This window comes from Canis lupus, chromosome 12 (assembly GCF_003254725.2).
Source record: "Canis lupus dingo isolate Sandy chromosome 12, ASM325472v2, whole genome shotgun sequence".
Lineage (NCBI taxonomy): Eukaryota > Metazoa > Chordata > Mammalia > Carnivora > Canidae > Canis > Canis lupus.
The window spans coordinates 6,403,665-6,420,480 of record NC_064254.1 but is presented as its reverse complement, the minus strand read 5'-3'; the positions used below and the strand labels follow the sequence as shown (position 1 = coordinate 6,420,480).

Here is a 16,816-nt window from a genome sequence, read left to right as displayed (position 1 = left end):
AAATGAGAAAGAAGACATGACTGTTAAATCACAGGGAGACTCCCTCCCTCCATTTGCCTACCTCAGGGACATGGCCAAAAGTTTAGGAAATTCTAAAACTGCTGGGGGACAAAGGAAGTACATAAAAATGCAGAAAGTTTCTAAGATGCTTGTTTTTAAGCAGGGGTAGAGAGTTTGCCCTTTGTTTCTCTTTGCAGTATGCAGTCCCTGGGATATAAAATTGGGAAAAGGGAAGGACAGTGACACAAATATCTTAGGAGAAAGTCTGCTACAGAGGTCACTAACCCAGGCCACCACACTCTCATCTGTACATTAACTGGTTTTCAATCTCCAGAAACAAGACAGTGGGTCACTAAGTTCTGATACCTTTTCTGAATCTTTTTTTATCATCACCAGATGTGGGGAGGAAACACCTTCTCCACCACACTCTCCTTTCTCCCTGCTGAGACAGAAAGAAATGGAGATCTCGCTTTACTTCTAGCCCAGCCTGACTGGGAGCCAGTGACTGACTGTCAATGCAGGAAGTCACTTCATGTGTCAGGATGCAACCCAGACACTCGATGAGGGATAGGAAGTGAAATAAACTTAATCCTACAGCTGGGGACTTAAAAACAGATAAATCAGCCTGGGCCTCCATGGGAAAGCCACTGGGGTTAAGTACATTAGCCACCAAAGGCCAGAGACCTAGACTGGGGAGAAAGAAAAGATCTTTTGGTCCCTTTTCAGAGTCTGGCCCTGTGCCATTCAGCTACACCCCCTCTGACTTCATTAGGCCCTCTCAGTAGCCCCCCACCACCACGTTTTCTCTGATGCTACTCATTCCCTGGCTTCATCCCGGTGACCACAACTCCTGAGTTCAACACATTCTTTACACTGGCTTTGACTGGGCTGCCTCCCGTCTCTGTGAGCCACATCAGACAGATAGCAGAACTGATGGTGACTGGTGACTGTGTGTGGAGGCACAGGAGATGAGCAGGTCTCCAGAGCGCATGGGTTCTGGGGCAGATTGCAGAGACCTTCTCAGAGTCAGGTTCAAGGGAGAACCACCCCTCCCCCAACGGAAAACAATAGGAAGGAAATGTTTGTATGGCTTTGGAGTTGGTGAGCTAGTGTAGGAAAGAAGTAGAGAATCCAGAGACACAATAAAGGATGTTTCCCAGCCCCCATGTTGAGTCTGCCTTCCAGCTGGCAGAGGGAGCTGAGAAACACACCCATTGTCAACACTGCTGCCCTTATAGACAGTGAGAACAAAGCCCTGCCTGGAAGCAAGCTGGCTTCTCTGCCTCCACTAGACTTGCCTGTCCACTTGCTCTCTGGGGCCGAGGGAAGGGTGTGACATCCTCATTTGTGTTAGGCCCAAGACTAATGGAGGCCCTCTTAAATGCTTTCATCCCTCCCTTGAAACAGCTCAATGTGGACCCACCACGTTCAGGAAGATCTCAAGGAGCCCCTGCCCTGCCACTTGTGCCCTATGTCTGTCTGGATGTCTCTGTTAGTCCTGAAGGACTCACCAGGGCTTCTACTCCACCCTCTCAGCTCCTTGCTGATACACAAATCCCAACTGGCTGGTTTTAACAATGGCCAGGTGCGTGGAAGCTAGTGGTTCACAGTCAGGAGACTTGTGATAATCCCTCTCCAGTAAGGATGGAACAATGCAGATGTGCACACACTGTACAAGTGAAGATGCCAAAGGCATGGAAATTGAAGAGCACCAGGCCTGGTTACCAGGGGGAGACCATGGAATCTCGTGACAGAAAAACATCCAGGATAATCTTGCCTTGTAGAGGAGTGAAGAGGATAATCCCTAAAGGTTTTTCTTGTACCTCTTGTACTTGTGTGGGTAATTCTGACTTACTACAGTCAATTCTCAAGGATCTTTCAGATATGCAAAGCAAGTCTTTCAATATTCAGTGTTCTTAGTTTTCTTAAAATGCCTTGGCTGGCATTTTAAGAATTAAGTACTACTCTTTGACTATAGCCCGTTAGATGCAAAGATGATTCAATAAAAAAAAAATGAAAAGAAAATACTTTGAGTTTCCTTCTTTGTATTCAGGCTCCACTCCTGGGAGAAGCATTTTAAACAAACTACTTTCCCTGTCACAAAGTTGACAGTAAGCATGCACAGGGAAGGGAAACATCTGAGAATCTCCGAGTTAAAGTGAGGAATAAGCAGGGCTGAGCTGTAGGAAGCAAGGGGAGACACAAAGGGATCCTCACTGGGTTTTTAGCTTCCTCTGAGCTGAATCCTAGAGGCAAAATCATGGTGTCACCCTCAAAATCTTCTTGATGCTATTGGTAAGTCATGAGGGACCCCACCAATAGAGATCTATATTTAAATAGAACTATGAATATAATCTATACTCAAATAGAAATTATCTTGAGCAATTATCACCATCCCTCTATTAGGAGGATAACTGAGAACAGAGGTCAGAGAGCACTCACACCCAGTGTCCTAGCTACTGTGAAGCTGCTAAGGAAATCCCTAATCTCAAGGAGGTTATAATTACTGCTTAGGTAAAAAAATAATAGTCCCACTGAGACCTTGCATGTGCTCCACTAACTTGGTTAGGTCTCATGGTATCATTACTAATTCAACTTCTGGGTATATACCCAAAAGGATTTAAACCAGGGACTCAAACAGGTATTTGCACACCTATGTTCATAGCAATGTTATTCACAAGACCCAAAAGGTGGAAGCAACCCAACTGTCCACAGACAAATGAAGGGATTAATGATATGGGTTATATACACACAAGGAATATTATCCAGTTTTAAAAAGAAGGAAATTCTGACACATGCTATGACATGGATGAACCTTTAAGATACTATGCTAAGTGAAACAAGCCAGTAACACAAGGATAAACATTATGTGATCCTTCTTATTTGAAGTACCCAAAATATGCAAATTCATAGACACCAAATAGAATGGTGGTTGCAGGGGAATGAAGACTTACTGTTTAATGGGTACAGAGTTTTAGTTTGGGAAGATGGAAAAAAGGCCTCAAGATGGGTGGTGGTGATGGCTATACAACAAGTGTGAATGTACTTAATAGCACTGAACTGTACACTTGAAAATGGTTAAAATGGGTACATCTGGGTGGCTCAGACAGTTAAGCATCTGCCTTCAGCTCAGGTCAAGATCTTGGGGTTCTGGGATCAAGGCCCGAATTGGACCTCACACTCATGAGTAGCCTGCTTCTCTACCTCCCTCTGCCTCTCCTCCTGTTAATACTCTCTCTCTCTCTCTCTCAAATAAATAAATAAAATCTTAAAAAAAAAAAAGAAAAGAAAAAAAAATGGTTAAAATAGTATCTTTCATGTTACATGCACTTACCACAATAAAAAAACAATCACCATCCCAGCTTGATAAAGTATAGCAAGCACAGGACAAGGAATTCTAAGGTGTGAGTTCTAGTCTTCATTCTGTTACCAGGTAGCTTTAAGATTCTGGGTAAGTCCCTTAACTTCTCAAAGTGCTACCTGGCCCACAGACTTGTCCAGAAGAGCAAATGAGAAAGCACAAGAATGTGCTCTGCAAAGACCACGGCTCCATATCTGAACATAAGGCACTACCATGATTAGCCATAAACCTGCACATGGCTGGAAGGAGGGCTGGGGCACCCGCATGCAGAACAGGTGCTGCAGGGCTTCCGGGGGGAAAAAGGGCTGAGAATGGGAAGCACTTCCCTCACCTCCTGTACAAGTGGTTGCTGGAACAACGGAATGAGAGGGTTTGTCCTTGGAATGTCAATGTGGATCTGCAACAGAGAAGTCAGGTCTAAACACACAAATGCCGGTTTGTTCTTCTGAGACGTTCTTTTCTTAAGAACTGGGAATCAAGGGAGTAAGAGTGAGAGCACATTGTATATTTAGAAAGAACTGACAGACACACTAAAAAGGTCTAGTAAAACCCACCTGTTCACCTGGAATACCTTTCCATGATGGCAGTTACTCACCAAAAGTGACGATACCACCCCAAATAAACCACTCACATTGGATAGGAATAGGCTTCACAACCTAAGAGAGGCAACTGTCTTTTCCTCTTGCTCTGGAGTCTGTTTCACTCTGGGTGGACACCTACTCAACAGGTATGATCACACTGTGTACCCCTCTTTCAGAATCATCAATAGCTGCTGGGAACTGAAAGAGCTCTGAGAGCTGCAGACATGTGCCAGGATGGGGAACCAGAGGGAGCTGGCCTTCTGTAACTGGCGCTGAAAGTTCTCACTTCTGTTACCAAAGAGGTCACTACAGTTGGTTTCAGCTGGAGGATTTCTCAGTGTCCAATCTAATGACCCCCAAGGACTGTGACGGCAGAGGCTACTTCAGTTCCTAAGGCTTACTGAGGACAGCTGCCAGCACCCAGTCTTTTCGTCCTCTCTCCCTTCTTCTTCCTTCCCTCCTTTTTTGGCTGGCTGTGGGGGCCATTCGGAGGATGACGGGACACTCCCTGCCAAGCCTACTGGTAACTACTGCTCCTGCAGACAGGTGGACAGATGTGGGTGCTGAGAAGGCACTGCAGCCGCCAGGACATCCTAATGCCACAGTCTGGAGGAACTGGACCACTCCTGGGTGAGCTCATCTTTCATTTTGTGCCCCAGGACCCTTACTACTTGTAGTCTGGGGATTAGTAGCATTGGCACCATCTGGGAGTTTGTTAGAAGTGAAGATCTTGCCCCAGACCCCCTAAATCAGAATCTGCATTTTATCACAATCCTTAGGTGGGATTTTTATCAAGATCCTACCTAATTTGTATGCATGTTAAGGTTTGAGAAGCATTGCCAGTGATTAGTGCCAAAAACAAACAAACAAACAATTTAAAATGGCTAAAATCAGGGATCCCTGGGTGGCGCAGCGGTTTGGCGCCTGCCTTTGGCCCAGGGCGCGATCCTGGAGACCCGGGATCGAATCCCACATCAGGCTCCCTGTGCATGGAGCCTGCTTCTCCCTCTGCCTGTGTCTCTGCCTCTCTCTCTCTCTCTCTGTGACTATCATAAATAAATAAATAAATAAAATTAAAAAAAATAAATAAATAAAATGGCTAAAATCAGAGCTACTAATTAGAAAGAGAGGAAGCAGTTCTGAGTGTAAATTTAATCCTAAACCGCACACTAGAGCCTGAAGACTTGTAAATCCCGCACCATGACAGTCCTCCCAGGAGACATACCTAAAAATTATGATTAGTAACCAAAAAGATGATGACTGTACCTGTCGGTAGGTATCCTGGTGATGTTCCTCATTTCGAGAGTCATAATACTGCTCAATGAAGCCAAAATATTCCTCTCGCTTCCGCTGCAGGGTCAACTTCCTCCTCTCGGTGTTTGCTGGGAGATAGCCCTACAGACAGGACTGCTGGTCAGATGGGGACACACGTTGGTTGGATGAATCCTTAATATGTATTTTAGCCTAAGCAGTGGCTTGGAAACTGTCAATGGAATGGAAGGACAACTGCCAAGAGGACAAGAGTAATCCCTTTTTGGGTCTGGCCACCCAGTGTTTGCCCTCTCCTTCTTCAATGAGACCCACATGTGGGCAGATGAAGCAAGGCCAGCTTTCCCAGGGTTATTTACACCCATGGCCCTGCACTGCGTTTGGACCGTGTTCTGCTGGGGAGCACTCCAGAGCTCCCAGAGTTGGCCCGGCAGAGCAATGAATGTAGGTCAATGGGAGGGAACTGGAGCTGAGTCAGGGCCTCTGAGGGCTGCATGTGTGCAAGGCAATATGTCCAAGAATCCCAGCAATACAGCCACCTCTATGACACATCTCAGTGGTGTGCCGTGTAAGTCTGTGCCAGTCACATATTCTTTTCCACGGTAACCGTCAGAATTACCAGCTTAGAAAGCGGAATGGAATCTGTGACATAGCAGCTATGATGTGCAGACACAGAACTCCCGGCAGCGGCTTCCTGGCTAGTCAAAGCTCCGGGCCAACTTTCCTTCTTAGCCCTGGTCTAGAGCCCACTCTCCATTCTTGCATCTCTTGTTCCCCTTCCGTTCTCACCAAATCTACTCTCGGTAGCATTTACAGTTATTAGAAGTGGCACAGCCAGTGATAACATGGTTGCAAAACTGGGAGTGGGGGACATTCAGGAGAGAGGCCCTTCCTTTCACAGACATTTAGGTAGTACATTCCACAGCCAGCGCCTGGAGAGCAGGGACTGTGCTTTATTCGTGTTTATGTATCCGTGCAGCACCTGGCACCATGCCTGGCAAACAGCAGGCCCATAATCATTCCTTACTGGATGAATGAATGAATGTGACAGGCTCAGGAAATACTACTGTCCCTATACCAGTGGCTGGCACAGTGCTCTGTCCCTGAAAGGTGGTCTGGTGCAGGCTTCTGAGGGAGGCCCATTTCTCAGCCCTGCACGGCTACAGAGTGGCTTTCCACCATTCTGGTTATTCCTCCTGAAAAAGGACAGAAGTCCAGGGAACGTGGAAACTTCCCCAAATAAGTGCTGGGATCCCCAGCTCACTGTACTCCTTCTCCTTGGTGCTGAGAACATGAAATTGTGACTATAGGGAAAAGCAGTGCTCTTCTATATATGTGTGAATACACTTGCAAGAATGTGTCTCTTCATGCACGGAAATAGATGACAGCCCCACAGATCTGCTGTACGCAGTGGGACTGGAGAAATCTATGCAGTTAAGATGAATGTGCCCAGACTAACCTCATCAGGTAGGAAGGGCTGTGTGAGGCTCACGCTTCTCTACACAGTGGGTAGAACTCACCGACAGGAGTCTCCAGGTTACAGGTCGAACCTCCCTGGGAACCCCTGGCCAGCTACACTTCCTCAGTTCATCTGCAAATAGATAACAACCTCGTTGGATTAGCTCTTCCCAACAAATGCCCTAAAACAAACTTCACTGGGCACTGCCTGATTCCTCGTGCTGTTCAAGAAAGACCACCACCAGCAGCTACTGACAAGCACAGGGAAAAAGTCCCAAACAGCAGCCCTGAGCAGCTAAGTGGCCAAGACATGGCTCCACAGGGGTGATGCAGTCAGCTCAGAGATCAGACTTAGAAGGGAAAAGGAAGACCAGTTGGGCATGGATTTCATTTGGAATCACCTTGAGGTAGAGATGACAAAAGCCAGAAGAGTTGCACTATGGTCTACAGGCCACAGAATCCAGTCCCATCTAACTTGGTCCCTATTTTCTAGTAATGTACTTCTGACTTAATACCTGCATGTCACTGCAATGGGCACCAGATCAGGAGATGCTGGAAAAGTAAAAGAAGGAAGAATAAAGAGCAATAGCTTCCAGGTCTCTCTCTGAGAATTCCAGTCACCAAGAGGTCCTACCTTGTTCGGGGCTCATGGGGACTCACCTAAGTCAGTGTTGTGGCTGGAGAGAAGCTGACGGAACTTTTCTAGGCGGGTTTTCTCCCGGACAGTCATTGGGGGCGCTCCAGAAGCATTCTGGTCTGAGATGCGGGCAACCAGGGGGATGATGGGTCGGAGAGGGAGTGACTGCTGTTTGTGGAGTGGGTTCCTCAGGCATGTATCACCTGCAATAGTGAAAAAGAGTACAGGCAGCGTGTAGAGCACAGACTCAGAGGAGCCCTACGCTGGCTGTTTAGTACTGGCCTCTCTGCCTGAACAGCATCTGTGCCGCTGGCGGGCTGCCCAAAGGTGCCCGCTGAGGGGCAGCCCGGGGACGCAAAGCCAGCTGCGCTCCACACATCTACCCAGAGGAAGGGCTGCATTTTTATCACATCCTACGAAGCTACCTTACATGCTAACAGAGACTCGATGCCGTAGCAACTTTGAGAGCTTTTTTGGCAACTCCGGATTGCCAAAAAAAATCAAGTCTTTTCTTTCTACCCCAACTTAGAATGTTCTCTCATGCCTAATATTGAGTGTGGGAGCAGCAGAGTCGAAGGCAGTGTTTGCCTTCTCTTTCATCACAGAGCACATAGGAAATGATGACACAGGAAAGCACGTGTAATAAAAACAGGTGGCTGCTTGCCTGAAAGCCCAGGCCCCAAGCAGCTGTCCCAAAGACTGAGAGAGTCAAAAGCCATGGCAAATTCTAACCTGTTCTTGGCCCATCCATGTGCCCTGCACACCAGATGAGAAGTAATGACCCAAGACAATTCTGTTTTGGGAGGCTAAAGTTCCTCTGTGCTCCCACATTTCCCACCAAGATGAACCAGCTTTTAATTCTGTAAGGGTAGGACTGAAATAACAGGAACACAGACTCAAGCAGAACCAGATGTCTGGTTCTAGACATTTCTAACCTAGATAGTAGGCAGGAGAGATGAGTGGTGCAGCACTGACCTTATTGAGTTCTTACTGTGTATGAGACACCATGCTGGTCATATTTACATAGGATCTCTCATTTGATTCTTACAACATATAGTAGTGATTTAGTGCTCCTCTATGGATAAAGAAACTATAGCTCAGAGAGGTTAACAGTGATTGACTAGTGAGACCTGAGAAGCCATCTTGCATCTGTCTGCCTCCAAAACCCTTATTTGTTTTACCACCCCAAAGAAAACTTAGTTTTAAATTCTGACTGTCCTTCCATGACTGTTTCATATCCTTCAACTGTCTGGTCCTTAAGAAGGAGTCCCCACAAGAATTAAATGATGAACACGCCACAGCCCCCACAACTAGAAGGTTTACAGAAATGACTGCCACAGGGAACTTGGCTAGGGGGAGGCCCAGTGTCACATGGGGCCTAGAACATGTGCACTGCACACCACACAGCTGAGAGCATGTGCCCCTCTGATAACACAGATTAACAGATGATGCTCACAGAAAGGAGCCTCACAGAGGGAATGCTCTGGACCGTCCTGGCTGCACACGAGCAGCACCTCCATTAGGGACTGTGGTGGGGGCCATCCTCACACTTGGCCCCTTGGAGGCCCTCTGTCACAGCACACAGACACTTCCAAGAGCCTATAGCCATGGTCACTGGGTCGGTCAACACCCAACACCCATGTGGGCATGGCTCCCAAGGCTCAGCCTGGGTCCCAAGTCAGTGATGGAAAGTGGCTGTGGAATAATTTTAAAGGCCTTATGGCCTGATTTCATGACGACGTGTTTATTCTGAAACTGTGGACGTGGTTCCCTTAGAACCCAAGTCAGGGCACACTCCAGGGCTCTGACGTTCCTCTACTTCCTCTTCACCCTTTACCAATCAGCTGTTCTAACTTTCACTGGAAAGATGACACTTCCTTCTCCAGCTCAGAATTACTGGCTTCCATAAAACCCCTTAGGGCAACATTATATACAGCAATGGATGTTCAAAAGAGCACACTGACAGCCCCCAAACATCTACTAAAACCACCATCACCCTAACCAGAAGCAATAGAAGGGATGTCTCTTCCCACCCCACCCCAACCCGATGGGCACGGAGCTGTGACACAGAGCCATCAAAGTGGGAGGAGCAAATACAGCCTATGACCCATTAGGTCACTGATGTAACATCAGGCTTGAGCTTGCACATTTATCACAAAATGAAAGATCTGAGTGGTGCCCTAAAGAAAAACTGTTTATTTAAAAGGCACTCTGCTGAAAAGGCTGAGGCTATGGAGGGGAGCAAGACGGACTTACTGGAATTTCTGGACAGCTGAGCATCACTGCTGGACTTTATGACCTTGTAGCTGGCAGGAACATCAGATGTTGTTGACTGGGAGCGTTCTGGTTTCACCCTCAGCTTGCTGTGGTTTTCTAGGACTTGGGCTGCAGTTGCCAGAGCAACTTTTGAGTTTAGAGTTTGGAAAGAAGGGGAGGAAAAGTCCTCTTCCTCATCATCACCAATGTCCCAAGCATCACTGGTATTCCGGGCAAACTCATGGAAACTGGAGGCCTTCTTATTCTTCAAAGGAACTGCGTTGACTTTGGACCGTTCTTTGATGAAGCTTTAAGAAAGGAGACCTCGTTACCAAGGAATGATCTGCCCCATCTGACCACCTTCACTAGCTTAATTGTAACAGTATGACAAACTACCCTAATACACAGTCTTTACCTTTTTCAAACAAAAAAACCCCACTTGTATCCATTCCTCATCTAGATGCATCTGGACCAGCACCATGCTGCAGAGACAGTTGTAGCCAAGACAGCAATGCTCACCAAATACCCTATATGCTCCTCTACAGTTCCCAGCCCCCCACAATTAGTTGAGGTCAGATGACTAGTCCAGCCAATGGGCAGAGGAGAGAAGTCAGGTAATCACTCCCAAGCCAAAGCAGGTAAGAACAGGTATGAGTTCTCTCTATAAGCTTTCTTCTACCCTGATAACTGGCACCTCCTTCAGCTGGGAAACAGAGTAGCTGCGTGGAGCCGGGCCTGCCCCCTACCTCCTCTCAACTCCACTCTGAACACTAGCGTGAGCAAGGAATAAACCTTTGTTTTGTCAATCCACTGAGACTCCAGAGTTAACCTCTTATGACAACAGAACCTAAACTATTCCTTAGAGTAGAACATAAACCACAGGCAGAACCAGAGAGAATTTTAGGTAGTCTGTATGCAGCATTAAACATTGAGTTCCAGAATGAATGTGTTGTTCCTTCTTCGTTCAGCTAAAGTCCTTCTGCTAGCCTAGAGGAGACAGTCTCAGTTCGGTGCTGCTCAGTCTTTAAGACTATTTTTTAACAAAGAGAGACTAGACTCAGGATCAACACATTTGCAAGCAACATCAGCTGGCTTAGAATTTTATTAATAAGATTATTCTGTTTTTCACTGTGTTTACTTTTAAGGTTACTTTCTATTTTTGGCAAATGATAATCGGCTTTTCTACTTCTAATTTATAGAAGTGATAAGGTTTACTTTAAAATATAAATCTGGGGATCCCTGGGTGGCGCAGCAGTTTAGCGCCTGCCTTTGGCCCAGGGCGCGATCCTGGAGACCCGGGATCGAATCCCACGTCGGGCTCCCGGTGCATGGAGCCTGCTTCTCCCTCTGCCTATGTCTCTGCCTCTCTCTCTCTCTCTGTGTGACTATCATAAAGAAATAAAAATTAAAAATAAATAAATAAATAAAAAATAAAATATAAATCTGGGGGCAGCCCCGGTGGCTCAGCGGTTTAGCACCACCTTCAGCCCAGGGCATGGTCCTGGAGACCCGGGATCAAGTCCCACGTCCGGCTCCTGCGAGGAGCCTGCGTCTCCCTCTGCCTGTGTCTCTGCCTCTCTCTCTCTCCTTCTCTCTCTCTCTGTGTCTCTATGAATAGATAAATAAAATCTTTTAAAAAATAATAAAATAAAATATAAATCTGGGGCACCTTGCTGGCTCAGTCAGTAGAGTGTGTGACTCTTGATCTCAGGATTGTGAGTTCAAGCCCCATGTTAGGTATAGCAATTATTTAAAAATAAAATCCTTAAAGAAATAAAAATATAAATCTAATTGAGTTTTTAAGAAAGTTTATTTGGGGGCACCTGGGTGGCTCAGTGGTTGAGCACCTGCCTTTGGCTAAGGTCGTGATCCTGGGGTCCTAGGATCAAGTCCCACCATTGGGCTCCCCACAGAGAGCCTGCTTCTCTCTCTGTCTCTGCCTCTCTCTGTACCTCTCATGAAAAAATAAGTAAAATCTTTAAAAAAATAAAGCATTTGGTAAAATAATAGTACAGACTTTGGCAACAAAACAAAACAACCTATAAAGACGGTACATGACTAAAGCTTGGGAAATACCAGATTAAAACACTGAGTAGGGATCCCTGGGTGGCGCAGCGGTTTGGCGCCTGCCTTTGGCCCAGGGCGCGATCCTGGAGACCAGGGATCGAATCCCACGTCGGGCTCCCGGTGCATGGAGCCTGCTTCTCCCTCTGCCTATGTTTCTGCCTCTCTTTCTCTCTCTGTGACTATCATAAACAAATAAAACTTTAAAAAAAAAAAAAACACTGAGTAAAAAAACAAAAAACAAAAAACAAGCAAACAAACAAAAAAAACACTGAGTAAAGAGAGCCTAGTTCTTTTTTTAAAAAAAAAAAAAAAGATTAAAAAAAAAAGATTTATTTTTATTTATTTATGATAGACATAGAGAGAGACAGAGAGGGGCAGAGACACAGGCAGAGATAGAAGCAGGCTCCATGCAGGGAGCCCGATGTGGGACTCGATCCCGGGACTCCAGGATCGCGCCCTGGGCCAAAGGCAGGCGCGAAACCGCTGAGCCACCCAGGGATCCCCAAGAGAGCCTAGTTCTAAGAGTCATGTAGACCATTCCTACTTTCCTGACCTTTTCCTCTTTATGTCTCCTCATCAATGTCTGCGGCTCTTATTCTGGATCCAGGGGACTATGTGGTTGGGACATTTCTTCTTCTTTTAAAAGATGTATTTATTTTAGAGAAAGAAAGAAAGCATGCATGTGCACATGTGGGAGGGGCAGAGGGAGAGAGAATCTTAAGCAGATTCCACGCTAACCCAGAGCCCGACTCGGGGCTCCATTTCACAGCCCTGATATCAGGATCTAAAAGCAAGAGCTGGATGCTGGTTGGGACATTTCTAACTCAGTCTCGTCTCGAACCTCAAACCTTATATAAATTTACACACCTGGGGACTGGAATGCACTGGAGTAAAGACAACTTTAAATGCCCGTTTCCTCCAGCAACGTCCAATGACTCTAGAGGAGAAACAAGGCTCTGCCAGAAGAGCAGAAGTTCCCCCATTTCTAGGAGCTGTTTCTTCCTCTTGGGCAGAGGTAAGAGATAAGGTAATCATTCTCATTTCCCAAGAGGAGTCCAATGCTGATTCCAAAAGATAATTGTTATTAACATTGATGAAGACAGTCTGATAATTCATTCACCAGAATGTCCCTACTATTAGCATCAGAAAAGGAGTAAGATTTTACTGAGACATTACTTTCAAACACTGGTCTCATGGAGAGTAAAGGAAGAAAAGATATCACACAAAACACAGGAGAGGAAACTAGATTTCAAGATGTAGCAATTCAAATGTGATGGAAACAAAATACCATGTTCCACCAGCTAAGTTGACAAAGATCTAAAGAGTGTTCTCTTCAGTGCTAACCAGGGTGCACTGGGGCCGTCTAACACTGCAGGTGAGGGTGTGTACTGTACAGCCTTCTGGAAAACAAGGTGGCAACATACATACCATATAAAACTGTTCATTGGGATGCCTGGGTGGCTCAGTGGTTGAGCGTCTGCCTTTGGCCCAGGGTGTGATCCCTGGGTCCTGGGATCGAGTCCCACATTGGGCTCCCCTGCATGAAGCCTGCTTCTCCTCCCTTTGCCTAGGTCTCTGACTCTCTGTCTCTCATAGATAGATAGATAGATAGATAGATAGATAGATAGATAGATAACTGTTCATAATCTCTGACCCTAACAAAATAACCAGAGGGTCAAAGAGGATCTAAGGCAGTTTATCATGGGGTTTCTTATTTTTGTTAAAAGCTGAAAACAACATAAACATCCAGAAATTGGAAATGATGAAATAAATTACAGTTCAGCCATCACACAAAATGCTATAATGCCACTGAAAAGCACATTTTACAGGCTACTTAATATCACTAGAAAATGATCTCAATAAAGTGAGAACTGGAACCAAAAGATATATTTTTATAATCTTGGTATTAAAAAAAAGTTTATGCATAGAAAAGATCAGAAAGAAAATACATCAAAATGTTAACAGTGCTTATCACTAGGCTATGGAATTATAGGTAGTATTTGATTTCATTTTTTTATTTCATTTTTATAGGTCTCTGAATTATTCGTGTTTTCTACAGTGAGCATATTATTTTTATTAATCAGAGGATAAGGTTGTTGGCTTTCAGCAGTCCCCAAAGTAAGATTACTTCTAAACTTACTGAACGAACAATCAGAAATGAACAAGAGCTCAAATTAAAGAAAATAAAACTGGGGCATGTTAAATTTTAACAATAAAACTGTGAATATCTGCTATCAAAAATCTATTAATGAGCCAGAAAAGGCAAATTACTCCTCTGTGGACCTGGTGAGGCTGCATGTTCTGGATGCCCACTATGCTCACTGCTCCTTTGCTGAGGGGGGTGTAGGACCCACTGCCTGCAGTACATACCTCAGAAGGCCCATTGTCAAGAACAAGTAGGCAGATGTATTAGAATAATGTCGCCAATAAAATTTTGCATAAGGGTCCATGGTCACAGTTATTGTTGTTTTCCTTTTTGGAAGCTATGTGACCTCAAACTTGCATATGATGAACTCAACACAGTGATATGAAGTGCTTTGGGTTAACGAAGGTTAACTACTGTTTTTTCTGGTTGATGTTTCCTAAATACTCTTTCTTTTTAAATTTTACTTATTTTTTTAGAGAGAGAGAGCATGCACATGTGCCTGGGCGGGGCGGGGGGTAGGGGTAGGTTGGGGGAGAGGCAGAGAGAAGCTCAAGCAGACTCCCTTCTGAGTACAGAGCCAGCCACAGGGCTCGATCCCACAACCCTGAGATCATGACCTGAAATCAAGAGTCCAACGCTTAACCGACTGAACCACCCAGGTGCCCCCCCCTCCTTTTTAAGTAGGCTCCATGACCAATGTAGGGCTTGAATTCATGACCCTGAGATCAAGAGTCACATGCTCTACTTACTGACTGAGCCAGCCAGGAGCCCGTCCTAAATACTCTCTCGATATTTTGAGGATTTTTTTTTCTTTTAAAGATTTTAGTTATTTATTCATGAGAGACACACAGAGAGAGGCAGAGACACAGGCAGAGGGAGAAGCAGGCTCCCTGCCGGGAGCCCGATGTGAGACTCGATCCCAGAACTCCAGGATCACTTCCTGAGCCGAAGGCAGACGCTCAACCACTGAGTCACCCAGGCGTCCCTATTTTGAGGATTTTTAAAATAAGTCATTAAGTTAAGAAGCTGAGTTTTAACTCTGGTGAAAGAATTGGTTGAATGGATGGTGAATTAACATCGGATGAAGCACATGCATGCCCAGGACTGGACTAAAACACTATACCAAGAGATGGGCTATGCTGAGAGTCCAGCCCCCCCCCTTTTTTTAAGATTTTATTTATTTATTCATGAGAAATACAAACAGAGAGGAGAGAGAGGGAGGAGAGATAGAGAGAGGCAGAGACACAGGCAGAGGGAGAAACAGGCTCCATGCGGGAGCCTGACATGGGACTTGATCCTGGGTCTCCAGGATCACACCCTGGGCTGAAGGCAGCACTAAACCGCTGAGCCACCAAGGCTGCCCAAGAGTCCAGCTCTAATAGACACTGAGCTTTCTATACAAATGAAAAAAGTGAATCATCTGGGTATATAAGGGCTTGTACATAAGGGCTTGTTATATTTTTCTTTATATCTTTTTATGCATTTCAAGTATTTCATTATATTTTTTGAAGCAGATGAAGATTCAGTATAAGTCAATACTTAAGATTAAGAATTGGAATTTCCTCAGATAAAGACTTTTGCAAATAGAAATTGGAAGGACATATTCCAACACACTAAAAAGCAAAGAAGGGAGGAAAAGCTGTCATTCCCTGTGGACAGAAAAACAGGAGATCCAAAGCAGACCATTTTGAGGCTGCTAGAAATCATTTTAAGAATACCTATTCCATAAAACCCCAAACTCAATCAACCAGTTAAAAAACTCAGCTCTGGGGCAGCCTGAGTGGCTCAGCAGTTTAGCGGCGCCTTCAGCCCAGGGCGTGATCCTGGAGACTGGGATCGAGTCCCGCGTCAGGCTCCCTGCATGGAGCCTGCTTCTCCCTCTGCCTGTGTCTCTATGCCTCTCTCTCTCTCTCTCTCTCTCTCTAGGTCTCTCATGAATAAATAAATAAAATCTTAAAAAAAAAAAAACCACACAGCTCTGTCCTCAGGAAAGAGGCCTTCATGAAGAAAGGGATTGGTACCACCTAGAGGGATAGGATTCTGAGGACAGAAAATTGGTGAGAACCACTCACAGAACAAAAGAGGCATGTCAGAGTGAAAAGGTACTTGTGGGTTGCCACCGAGAAAAAGCAGAAAATCTACAGACCAGCAATAATGCTGGGAAAGTTTAAAGCTGAAGCATTTCCATGTTTATTAATCCTATCCACTCCAGAAGGGATAATAGACATTTATACATACATGTGTAAGTTAACATGTATTGGTTACTTATAGGGTGCCAGGTTCTGTGCTGATATATACACCCATTTCTGATTAATGCTCATTCATAAGGCTATGAGATAGTATTATAACAATTATTATTATTTCCATTTGCAGATAAGGAAACTGAGGATTACTGAGGTTATGAGCAGGTAGCAAAGTCTGGGCTCAAATCTAAGTCTACCTGATCTGAGAGCCTACATACACTCTTTTTAACTAATCTACCTAGCAAAAGAGGTCTAATAAGATCTATGGCTTTGGAGGAGGAGTTGCTAAGCAAACTGAGCACATAACACCACAGCTTTAATTTCCCCAAGTGTGCATAGCTGAGAGCCCCAACGCTTTCACCTTGTAGCAATCACTTCCTGTCTATGCAGAACAGGAGTGTATGTCGGTGGCCAGAATGGGAAGAAGCCACATCCAGGAATATGGTCCTTGGAAGAAAAGTCTCTCTCTTCCCTTTTGACATCAGAAGTCATCATAAAAAAACCAATCCAGGTAATCCTAGCTGGGGGTTCTCTGGTTTATAGGCTGCCTCATTTTAACATGGTCCCAACTAATTTATAACCAATCTAAGGAACCCTAACACAGTGTGGCTTCAAGTTTACCCAAGATTGTTTAGACAGATCTATATCAAACTTACAGCCCAGCTGGCTTCTCACAGATACCTTCATCATGCCTCCTTACAACTGAATGCCAAATTATTGTTTAAAAAGCACTTTTGAGGGCACCTGGCTGACTCAGTCAGTGGAGCATCTGACTCTTGATCTCAGGGTTGTAAGCTC

General features: G+C 45.2%; 1 protein-coding gene across 6 annotated transcripts in view; it reads right to left on the bottom strand.

Annotated features, from left to right (window-relative positions):
• TBC1D22B (TBC1 domain family member 22B) overlaps window positions 1-16,816 on the bottom strand; it is an 83,339-nt gene that overhangs the window by 48,072 nt on the left and 18,451 nt on the right. For 5 of the 6 annotated variants that reach the window (XR_003124678.3, XR_003124677.3, XM_049092552.1 and 2 more), the window contains exons 3-7: window positions 9,563-9,870; window positions 7,330-7,509; window positions 6,732-6,802; window positions 5,209-5,337; window positions 3,693-3,758 (exon numbers count right to left, since the gene is read on the bottom strand). Coding sequence is in view for 4 of the 6 variants with exons in the window: in XM_049092552.1 (XP_048948509.1) it covers window positions 3,693-3,758; window positions 5,209-5,337; window positions 6,732-6,802; window positions 7,330-7,509; window positions 9,563-9,870 (754 nt within the window). In the remaining 2 variants the exon portion in view is untranslated. The remainder of the gene's footprint in view (window positions 1-3,692; window positions 3,759-5,208; window positions 5,338-6,731; window positions 6,803-7,329; window positions 7,510-9,562; window positions 9,871-16,816) is intronic. The other variant, XM_049092553.1, reaches the window with a different exon arrangement.